The 12164-nt window shown below is 43.1% G+C and overlaps 1 protein-coding gene across 1 annotated transcript in view; it reads left to right on the top strand.

The window, feature by feature from the left end:
- The window catches only part of KIF5C (kinesin family member 5C), a 70396-nt gene that overhangs the window by 15418 nt on the left and 42814 nt on the right, over nt 1-12164 (top strand). The window contains exons 2-3 of the mRNA XM_027721044.2: nt 7618-7708; nt 11459-11532. Coding sequence (XP_027576845.1) covers nt 7618-7708; nt 11459-11532 — 165 coding nt within the window. The remainder of the gene's footprint in view (nt 1-7617; nt 7709-11458; nt 11533-12164) is intronic.

A 12164-nucleotide genomic window follows, 5' to 3' on the forward strand; every position in this document is an offset into this window, starting at 1 on the left:
CAGGTCCCCAAGTGCCACATCCACATGGCTTTTAAATCCCTCCAGGGATGGGGACTCCACCACTTTCCTGGGAGCCTGTTCCAGTGCTTGATCACCCTCTCTGGGAATAAATTCTTCCTAATATTCATTGTTTTCATTCTCAACTGCTCCTAAAATCCCAAGACCTTTAGCTGGAGGAGTCTCAGGCTTCCTGAATTCATTTTCTCTTCTCCAAAGAATATTTTCTGTATTTCCTTTCTAAGCTGTTAGTTTGCATTGTTTTATATACCAAATAAATTGTCAGATTCTCTTATCCCATTGCTACAAGGAAGTAGGGTAGGTTGTTTGGAATGCTGGAGCCTGGTAAAAACCAGGAAAAATTTGGATAACTTGCACTAGTTTGCACCAGTACAGGTCAATAATAATAATGAGAGAGCTGTGACTCAGAGTATTGCTGTGTCAGAACTATAAAAAATGGATTATTTAACAGTTGCCTTTGTTTTGGGAGCTTTTTATACTTAAAATTCCTATAAAGTTTCTTTAAGAGCCTTTTTTCCACGTGGAAGAAAGGCTTTAAAATAAACTTCTAAGGTTTGATTTCCTAAATTGCAGATCTTTAGCAAAATAAAATAAGGCTTTCTGAAGTGTTGGGGTTTTGGTTTGGTTTTGTTTGGCTTGGTTTTTTTTGTTTGTTTGGTTTGTTTTTTTTATTCAAGGAGTTAAAGGTTCTTTCTGCTGGCAGGGAGAGCTAAAAGTGGATCACTGGCCACGAGCCAAACTCCATCAGCTCCACAGAAATATTCATAAAGTAGATCAATAATTAAGCCCTCTCTGCAAAAGAAATGCTGAGTTTGTCTCAGATTGCTCTGCAGTGCCTGATCATACGTGGTTTAATTTATTTTCCAAATGAGTTTTTGGGAATATTAGCAAGATTTAAGCTTTTTTTTTTTTTTTTTGGACAACTTGGTATGACTATTTGGCTTATTTAGGTTTATTCTGAATAAATTTCCTTTTTTTTTTTTTTTTTAACCCAGGCAAATTCAGAAATTTCATCCACTGGGTGATTTGCTACTGTTGCAGTGTTCTTATAGGGCAAGATGACACAGAAAATGGATTGGGATGGCAGTGGCATTTCCTTAGTCAGTGCAACAGAATAAGGGGAAAATGTAATAACTGAATTTAACATAATAACTGAATTTAACTGCTTTTCTTACATGCTTCTGTTTTCTCCCTCTGTTTGTAACCATGTTTTTGATTCTCAGTAGAGATAAATGGCTTTAGGAGAATAGAACCTGTTTATTCCTTGGGCTTTACCAACAAAACTGTAACAGCCCTGGAGCTGCAGAACCTCTGCAGCTTGTGGGGAAAAGAATTCCCTCTGTCTCATAAGTTCAGTGCAATTCCAGGGGGGGATTTGCAGGGCCAGCTATTTATCCCACTTGGGAATGGAGGAGGTGTTCAGTCAATGTGGCCTCTGCATTTTCAAAGGGAGTGAAGACTTGAATTCTTGCTCTCTGGGCTGGAGGGAAGGAATGTGTTTTATTCCACCTTCTGCAGGAGAAACTCGGTGCAGTGCAGGACGTGCCTGGACTGAAAAATGGAATTGCCACTGGTGATAATTTGCTTTCTCCCCTCTCTGAAAAATTCTATCTTCCAGGCCTGCAATTACCCATCTTTTATTTATAAAACCTTTCCTACAAGAGCACTTAGGGGAGGGAAAACTTATCTGGGAAATAATTGGCCACGTTAATTAAGCTGCTGCACGTCACGTGGTGCTGTTACCTGGCTGCTCTGGCAGTGGCATCGTGTGCAGCCAGTCAAACCCACTCACAGGTCATTCCAGCTGCATCAATAAAACTCCTGGAGCTGGACAGGGAGCCAGGATAACAGTGACAGGGATTCAGCACAGTCACGGTTTGCCAAACGATTCGTCCGATAAACTGAGCCCTGGTCCCTGCAGGGACCAAAAGCTTTCCCCAGCTGATGATTCCATGACTCACTGCAGCTCTTTCACGGGGATAAAGGGGGGAAAAGAACCCTCCTGCTCCTGCTGAGCCCCTTTCCACACCTCCTGGCACAGGGATGCAGCTGGAAGCACGGACACGTGGACCTTGTGACCTGTGGTCCCTCTTTGGTTGCTGGTCCTTAGGTCCCCATAAACATGGATGCAGCCAGAGTGAAGTCTCTCACCCAGGAAGAGAGTTAGAAAGGAATTCTGGAAGAGGATAGGACTGTGCTGATGGGATGTGGGGCACAGCCAGACAAGCAGGGTGACCAGCAGCCTCCTCACAGAGCTGGTGCTTTTCCCCCTTCGTCCCATGTTGGTTCCTTCCTAAATCACCCACATCACTCCCTTTCCCTGCCATTGTCCTCCCACAGACATCCCTAAACTCTGGTATCATCCTGAAATGTTGCCCTGTCAGGGTGGCTCTTCCTGGCTCAGAGCATCCCAGAGAGGTTTTGGGATGGGACCCTAAAGCCCATCCAGTCCCACCCCCTGCCATGGGTAGAGACACCTTCCACCAGCCCAGCTTGCTCCAACCTGGCCTTGGACACTTCCAGGGATCCAGGGGCAGCCACAGCTTCTCTGGGAAACTTCTCTGGGACCCCCTCCTGCCTCTGTGCTCTTGTGCTCCTTGGGATGTGTTGTCTGCTCAAGCAGAACAAACTTGTGCCTCTCTTGTGAGAAATTTCAGTGATATCTCTAATTTTAGGGGATGGTTTCAGGCTAAAACTCCTCATCACACCCGAATGTCTCCTCACAGCCCCCCAAAATCAAAGAAACCCAGCAGTTTGTATTCTCTCTTCCTCTTTTCTACTTAAGCAATTCTATCCCTGAGCTCCCTGCTGGCTCTTGGGAATTCTGTCCTGAGCCACCTCACCTTTTTAGGAGGACTTTGGGGATGGGGCTGTGGATTCAGATGCCTGAAGGTGAGGTGTCATCTCACAATCCATGGCTGGAGTCGACCCTCAACTTCTACCTGAAGATCACAGGGATTTAAGTATGGAATTATATTAGGGCTTCTCATTCTTAGCACTGAGAACTCCTCATTTCCTGTCTGGGTGGAATTTCAGAGAGTTGAGAGGTATTTTATTTTATTTATTTTTTAAACTGGAAATATATTTGGTTATCTTAAATTTTTTTAATTGAGACTGCATTAGCTTCTGTTGACAGTACAGCTCTGTGATGGTGCTTGTAAAATTTGGTAAATTTGGAATTTATGGTTAAAATCCTTTTGGTACTTGTGAAATCCTCCTTTTTTTTTTTTTTTTTTTTTTTTAAAATACCAAGCCTGTAAACTCAATAGGAAACCTTGAAAACGTTAAGCCAGTGAAATAATAATTGGCAATATCTATGAAGACAATCCTTGGTGCTATTGAAGGGCCAGAGCAGAATCCATCTTGCTGTCAATACAACTTCAGCAGGAATTGTGTGGGTGGATTGGAGCACTTATCCCAGCCATTATGCAGCAGTGGCACAAGTTAATGGAACAGATTGTCAGGGGGACTGTAGGAAGCAATTGCATAGGAAGGAAGATGTGATTTATGTATGAGAGATAATACACTGCATGTAATGAGAAAGTTTGGAAAATAATGTATGGAGGAGGTGCACGGATAAAATCGTTGGCATAGCTCAGAAAATAACATTTTATTTCTGGCTGCATATTGCTTCCTCGAATTGCTTCCTGATTTTGGTGTTTAATTCAAGCTGAGTTACATTTGAAAAAAAAAAAAAAACCAACAGTGATGTTATTTCTGAAGATGACAATGGGGAGGAAAAAAAAAGACTGCTTGGGATCAGGCTAAAAATCCAGGGGATGTTTGTGTTTGCTCACCCTCCCTCTCTGTTTTGGAGCAATCCTTTTGGATCTGCCAGCGTGTTGTTTCTGTAGGGTGGGTTTGGCTTTTGTTGCCTTTGAGGAAAGTCTGTGAAAAAATGAAGAGATTATAACAATAACAGGAACAAAACCTAAAAAAATCCACCCCAAAACATAAAAGCCTGGAGCTGGTGGGTGTGGTGGTGAGGAGACAGAAGGAAGGGTCCCAAAGCTGGACAGGGTGAGGGGGGGACATGGGGAGTGCCCAACGTTTCTCCAACATCAGAGATCCAGGCAGGAGCTCCTGAACAAGGAATGAGGGAGGAGCATGAGGAGCTGGTGGTGAAGGTGAGGAGAAGGGGGTTGAGGGAGTTTAGGATGGAAAAGAAGTGGTGGCAGAGCAAAAGAAGCGCAAACCCTCAAGCTGAGGGTGGGCAGAGGGTCTGTCCCTCTTCCCTCCCTCACGGGACAGAGCACGAGCCTTTAGTTGCCTTTGTGGAGGTGAAGCACAAAATCCTCCCCAAAAAAACCCCATAACTGCTCTCACTTTGTGCAGTCATTTTGTCCTTCACATCCATTTATTTTCTTCAGGTACCAGGGATGAGTTTTCCAGCCTTTCAGCTTCCCAAACAAAAATCCCCGGGAAGAAATCTGATCCGTGAGTTGCTGCTTTACCTGTGCAGCTTCTCAGTCTGGCAGATAAATAACACTTTGCAGGCAGTGGAGCACAGTTTTGATGGGATTGCTTTTTTTGGGTGGGGCTCTCTGACATTCCAGGCACTGGAAGAGCTGGATTGATTGCACCAGAGTGGTGTTTGCCTGGAGTGCTGTGCTTCCCACGGTGGGATGATGAGCTGACATTGCTCTCTAAGCCTCAGCTCAGGCATGAAGGAAATAAATGGGACAAGGGGATGTCTGGGGTTGTGTGTCCATGTGGGTTTTGGCCTCTTGAATTAGGGATTATTGCCTAAGTGCTTGGGATGAGCAAAATGGGGGTAAGGAGGCAAAAAGTTCCATTGTTCTGGAATAGTTATAGCAGGGCTGGGCAGCCCTTTTCATCCTGGGAGTGAAGAGCTCTGTCTTGCTGAGAGCCACAGTGTGCACTGGCCATGAGGAGCTGTGGAGAGGCAGAGTTTGGGGTGGGTGCTGTCTGGGTGCCCCCACATTCCTGGGAGTGAGACCTGGGATCGGGGTTGCATCAGTCCTGTCGGTCCCAGTCGCCTCTTTGGGATTGTGTCTCACCAAGTGGGTGCTTGGGTGGCCCAGTTTTCAGCAGAAACCCACAAATTATTTACTAAACAACTTAGAAATTGCCTTCTTATCCTTGAGTTCTGAAATCCCAGGGCAAAATATGAACACACTGGGGTCAGGGGCTGCATCAGTGATGTTGGTCCGAGTCTCCTTGTCAGGGTTGTGTCTCACCAAGTGGGTGCTTGGGGTGGCCCAGTTTTCAGCAGGAACCCACAAATTATTTACTAAACAACTTATAAATTGCCTTGTTACCCTTGAAACCCAAAGTCTCAGGATGGAACATGAACACATGTTGCACTGGGCTCAGGGGCTGCATCAGTGGTGTTGGTCTGGGTCACCTCTTCAGGGTTGTGTCTCACCAAGTGGGTGCTTGGGGGCCCAGTTTTCAGCACAAACCCACAAATTATTTACTAAATAACTTACAAATTGCCTCCTTACCCTTGATTTCCGAAATCCTGGGCTGAAACACGAGGCACACACGCAGCCATCCAACACCTCCCTGTCTCCTTCTCCCCCGTGGCTGCTGCTCAGCCGAGTCTCAGGAGCGGGCGAGGGGAAGCTCCTCATCTGCTTGAAGTCAAATCAAAGTGTGACAAAAATGGTTAATTGAGCAGAGCATTGGAACAGCTGCTGGAGTGGCACACGAGTGGCACATCCCCACGACAGAACAACCTCCTGCATCGGGTACCAGCCACCTCGTTAGCTTTGAAGGCCTCGTTAAGGCGGTGTCAGGTCTCTGATGGCAGATGAGAAGGATGTTACACATCCTCTTAGTGCAGCTTTAAAGGAAGGGTGCGTGTTTTAAATGCAAATGTCGTGCTTGTTGTTGGGTTGTAGGGAGCAGAGCTGCTGTCTGAAGGATTGATTGGCCTTTTAAGTGTCAGGCAGCTCTATTTTTAGGGGTGGTGATGCGTGTTTGTCTTGTAACCCATTAGACTCGCTGCAAAGAGGAATCAAAATGCATGTGCAGGTTGTATCCATATGAATAAGTGTCAGTCCTGGTGTCACCTGGGAATCAGGGCAGCTCCAAGTGGAAGTGGTCCAAAATGTCATTGTGGGGTTGTTTGTTGGGGCTAAGGATAAAAATCACGACGACTTCTGAATAAAAAACAAACTTAGAGCAGCATAACAGCCCGATGGGCAGCCTGGTTTGGGTCTAATCGGGGGTTTTATTGGCACATTTACATGTTTAGCCTAGAAATGAAACCAGCAGAGTGCTGGGACTGGGCTGGGCCACCCCAGACTCGGCACAACCAGCTCTCAGGACCTGCAGACTTCAGATTCTCTCAGCTCTGAGTGCTTTTCTCACGCCAAGTCTCTCAATAGTTTTCGGTGATGAGCAGCAAACCCTTTGCAAATATTTCTATGGCTATTCCCCCAGTATTTACATCATTATCCCCCCAATATTTCCATGGCTATCCTCCCAGTATTTCCATGGCTATCCCCCCAGTATTTACATTATTATTCCCCCAGTATTTACATTATTATTCCCCCAATATCTACATGACTATTCCCCTAATATTTATGTGGCTATTCCCCCAATATTTATGTGGCTATTCCCCCAATATTTACATGGATATCCCCCCAGTATTTACGTGGTTATTCCCCCAATATTTCCATGGCTGTTCCCCCAGTATTTACATTATTATTCCCTCAGTATTTATATTATTATTCCCCCAATGTCTACATGACTATTCCCCCAATATTTATGTGGTTATTCCCCCAATATATATGTGGCTATTCCCTCAATATTTACATGACTATTCCCCCAGTACTTACATGGATATCCCCCCAGTATTTATGTGGTTATTCCCCCAATATTTGCATGGTTATTCCCCCAATATTTCCATGGCTGTTCCCCCAATATTTCCATGGCTGTTCCCCCAATATTTACGTGGCTATCCCCCCAGTATTTACATTACTATTCCCCCAGAATTTATATGGATATCCCCCCAATATTTGTGTGGTTGTTCCCCCAATATTTCCATGATTTTCCCCACAGTATTTTCATGGCTGTTCCCCCAGTATTTACATGGATATGCCCCCAATATTTATGTGGTTATTCCCCCAATATCTTCATGGCTTTCCCCTCAATATTTACATGGATATACCCCCAATATTTATATGGCTATTCCCTCAATATCTACATGACTATTCCCCCAATATTTACACGACTATTCCCCCAATATTTATGTGGCTATTCCCCCAATATTACCGTGGTTATTCCCCCAATATTTACATGGCTTCCCCCTCAATATTTACGTGGCTATTCCCCTGTAACTCCCAGGAGGAAACAACCAACTCTTGCTGATATTTCAGCTCATTGTGTCCCACAGCCCTCCCTGCTGACCCAAATGTGAGCACACAGGAAACATATGCCACGTTTTATTTGCCAGCTCTAGAAAAGATGGGTTTGGAGCACACGAGATGTCACATCTGTTTAGGCCACAAAATATTGCACTGAATGGCTCCCTTTGTGAGCAACTCTGCATTTCCTGATGCCTGTTAAATTGGGATTATAAGCTGTGTTAAATGTGCTTTATCTTATGAGTTCCTCTTCTGTTTGCAGCAAGGGAAGCCGTATGTCTTTGATAGAGTGTTACCTCCCAACACAACCCAGGAACAAGTTTATAATGCCTGTGCCAAGCAGATTGTTAAAGGTAGGTGTTGTCTTTGCTTATCCCTGCTTGGGGGGAGGGAAAGAGATGTCTGCCTGTCCCCTCGAGCCGTTTAGAGACTGGATAATAAATGTTTCGGTGTCTGGGTGGGAATTTAGTAATTAGTGATCCCAAGCATTTCCTTTTTTCCGGGGCTTGTCTGGGTAAAAAAGTAACCACAGAAGAGCTGAAGGAATCGCAGCAGTTGTTCCTTCCTTTCTCCTCGTGTTATTCCACACAAACACTTGCTTTTTGTGCTATAAGGAACAAAAAGTGTTTTCTTCATGCAGCGTGAGACTGTTCAGTCCAGGATGAGCGTGGAATATCTGTACCTTGGAGTGGGAGGGTGGACTATGGAAGGAGAGTGTAGAAAGCACTGGTTTCTTCTTTGCATGCACAGAGCTTGCATTTAAAATTGAAATGAGAACACAGGTGCCTCTCAGATAACACCCTGCTTGTTTGAAACAAAACCTTCATGAGCTGTTGAATTTTCATTTGAGAATCAGAGTTTTTGGGTGCATTTTTATCACTTGCCATAACCCCCCACCTCCCAAATCACCTCACACATGGTCCCGAGGCTGGGTGGTCCCTCCCTGGTGGTATTCATAACATCATGGAATATGCTGAGTGGGAAAGGATCCACAGGGATCATCAAGTCCCACTCCTGGCCCTGCACAGGCACCCCAACAATCCCCCCTGTCCCTGAGAGTGTTGTCCAAACCCTTCCTGAACTCAGCCTTGGTGCTGTGACCGTGTTGCAGCATCTCAGAGGTTCTGAGTAGTCCCTGGTTCTGGTTGTTCCTTGTGTGGTGTCCCTGTGCTCTCCCTGGGTTTGGTCCTTGGGTTTTGGTTCCTAAATCCAAGTGTGTGGACAGTGGGAATGGTGTCAGAGCCAGCCAAGGCTGGGTGGTGAACACTGGGGAATTCTGGAGATACTGGGGGTGTGCACAGAGGTGCAGGAGCTGCTGGAGCCATGTGGGAGGACCTGCTGGTGTTTTAGGGATGGAGCTGGATCTGCTCAGAGCTCCTGTGCTGGGAGAGCTCCCTGGAATGAGCAGCCCCGCTCCAAACCCTGGGTGCAGTTCTGGAGGAAATCGGTTGTCCCGCTCCGACAGCCTGGAGCAAACCAACCCGGTCCCACCCAGGTGATCGGGGGCGAGGTCCAGGAACAAAAATGTTGCTGTTGGAGAGTGGAAACGAGCCATAAAAATTCAGTTACCTCTTCTCAGAGGGAGCCTGATTACAGCAATTCTGCCTTTAGATGGGTAAGCCTTTAATAAAAACTGGTGGGGCTGGAGTTGAGGGATCATCAGCTGGGGTTGCTGACACACCACTCAGCTGTTTGGAAGTTTGGGAAGCTGTTCCAGGACTCCAGGGTGTGCTGACAGGAGCAGCACTGGGCTGTTTGAGGGGATTTATATCCCCTGTGGAAGTTGGTTTCCTCTGAAAATGGTGAGAGGAATAAAACCCTCGGTGAGAGGGATTTGGAAGAACTAAATCAGGGGGTAAATTGCCCTCGTGCCATAAATAGGAAGGAAAATAACTCTCCAAAGTCCTGCTGGGAAAGAGAGCTCAGAGTTACCTTCCACGTGGAAGTTTGGTGGGGAGGGGAAAAAAAGAGAAATGGGGGAAAAAGAGAGAAGAGGAGAATAAAAAAGTGAGGAGAGTGATGGGGAGGAAGAGAAAGGGAGGATGGGGAGAGGAAAGTGTAAGACAGGGAGTGAGGGAGAGCACAGAGTGGTGCGTTTTTTAGTGAAATATATGAAATAAAACACTAAAGAAAATATTAAAGAAATAAAATACTAATTAATTAATAAATAAATATGAAAATATGCACTTAGGATGTGGGGAATCAACACTGGGATTGCATTTTTTCCTAAAATACACTAAAGAAGATACTAAAGTAAAATAATCAATAAAACACTAAAAATAAAATACAGAATAAAATCCCCAAATAAATAAAATCCCCAAATAAATAAAATATTAAATTCTGTGCAATAAATAAATAATAAAATCCTAAAATAAATAAAATCCTAAAATAACACACTGGGGTGTGGGGAATCACCATTGGGACTGCATTTTTTCCTAAAATACACTAAATAAAATACTAAATAAAGTAATAAGTACTATCTAATAGATAAATAATAAAATACTAAAATACACAGTGGGTTGTGTGAGGAATCACCATTGGGGTTGCATTTTTTTCCTAAAATACATTAAACCAAATACTAAAGAAAGTAATAAATACTATCTAATAGATAAAGAATAAAATACTGAAATACACACTTAGGATGTGGGGAATCACCACTGGAGACTGCATTTTTTTTTTTGGTGATAAAATGTTATTTATTAATCAGATTATTTTCCCCCTTGGCTTTGTTTCTGTATGGATTTGATTTGGTACCTTGGATCCACCTGGAGCTAATACCCTTTTTCCTCTTTATTTTCCTCCTTTCTTTCTTTTAATTCAAACTATTTTTTTTTAAATTTAACGCAATTTGGCACAAAGTAGAAATAGTAGGAGTGAACTCTTAGGGAGCACTTACACTAGATTTTTTTATCTGTGCAATTATTATTTCTAATTGCTTATTTCAGCTGTCGTTTCCTTAAAGCAAAAATAAGCAGTGGCTCTATTTTTATAAGCAGATGACAATGCTAAATTATATTCTGTGTTTAATTAGAATATTTAGTTTTAAATGGCTTCACTCCAATTTCATCCTTAGTCTTGCTGCACAGGAAATGTGAGTCTGTGCAGCAGAAAAAAAAAAAAAAATCTCTTTCCCTTTCCTTTCTTTTAATCCATTTCTGTTCTTTGAAATAATTTTTATCTGGTTTTTTTTCTCTGATTTTTTTTTTTTTCATACTTGTTCCTTCTTCATTCCTTTTTGTATTTTTCTAATGTATCTTTATTTAATTGTCCTTCCTGTCCGGACCACCTGCTTGGATACATATGGAGATGCAAATTAAGATATTTTCTGTGTGTGTTTATGTAAATATAATATATATGACATATCCTATAATATATAACACAGTCATGTGTATATATTTACTATAAATACACACACACACACACAGATATATTTATTTCCTGGAAGCCTCTATTAGTAGAGATCCAGAGGGTGGGAAACACAAGTATATTTTCCAGCCTTCCCAGATTTCTGAAAGCTCCTGTGGGCATTAAGCACTGCCAAGTTAAAAATGGATATTTTTATATCTAAACGCAATATAAAATGACTATTTCTGCCTTGAAAGAAGTCTATTTTCAATAAAGCAAATTCCTGCTCATCTGACTTTCCTCTTTCTTTGCTCTCCTGCTTTGTAGACTTGGGGAAACTTATAAATTAATGAGGCCACGACCTGTTGAGGGTGATACAGCAGGGGAAATATAATATGACATTTATAGCAAGAAATGTACATGAATTGGTTTAATTTTCTCTGTGCTTTAAAATGCAGACAGTTAAGCTTTTCCTTTCCCGTGTTACACAGATGTACTGGATGATATGTAGTGTCCAGAGATATTTTTTCCCTGGAAAAATAAGCAATCAATAATCCTGCAATTCTCTAATTTAGATTTTAGTCTGATTTTTTTGTTGTTGTTCTAAAATTAGCTCCATATGCCATATTTTCCCCGTTGTTTACTGCAAAAACACATTTTCTAATTGAGCTTCAACGCTGTAAAGACATAAGAAAGGCTGATAATTCAGCTTTAAGACGTCAGTGAGTGTTTTAATTGGTTTTTTCTTCTTCTTGCAGATGTCCTGGAAGGCTACAATGGCACAATCTTTGCCTATGGACAGACATCATCAGGAAAAACACACACCATGGAGGTACAGTGGGAATATTAAATCAGTTTGGGAGCAGCAGTGGGATTTTATGTACCAATTACCTGATCAAGGCTGTTCTTTGGAGCTCTGAGTGACACAGAAAAAGAGATTTGGGAACGTTCGGCCTCTCCTGCCTTTAGTATTTCATTCAACGTGGAGTGGGGTTTTTTTCTTCCAAGAGATATCTCCAGATATCTAAATAAACTAACAAACTGTGAGTGGAAAAAAAACCATCCTGCCAGCTCAGGGGATGTGTAGATTTTAAAGGACTTGGGTGAGATTGGTTAAGGCACAAATGGAAACAGTAATAAGGGTCTGTCTGCAGAGTTCCCTTTGCAAAGGCAGGATTATGAAAATTCCTGCCTTGCTTATTGGATTTCTCATTTGCACTCCCCTTCTGGGAATACCCCTCTGGCATTCTGCAGTGCAGATGGATGAGTTTGGAATTGCTGCTTTGGAGGAGAATATGAAATTAGGTGAAATTACACCAAATTAGCCCAAATTCCAGGGCCTGGAGTCCTGTGCCTGTTCATTTTTCTGCCTCGTGAAGTGTGGAGGGTTTTTTTCCTCTGCTTTGGGTTCTTTTTTTTTTAACTGTTCAGTGTAGAAGACATTTAGACATCCCAGTTTTGCTG

The sequence above is a fragment of the Pipra filicauda genome, unplaced genomic scaffold, assembly GCF_003945595.2.
Source record: "Pipra filicauda isolate LSUMZ 115617 unplaced genomic scaffold, ASM394559v2 scaffold152_size1767362_pilon, whole genome shotgun sequence".
NCBI classification, from domain to species: Eukaryota; Metazoa; Chordata; class Aves; order Passeriformes; family Pipridae; genus Pipra; species Pipra filicauda.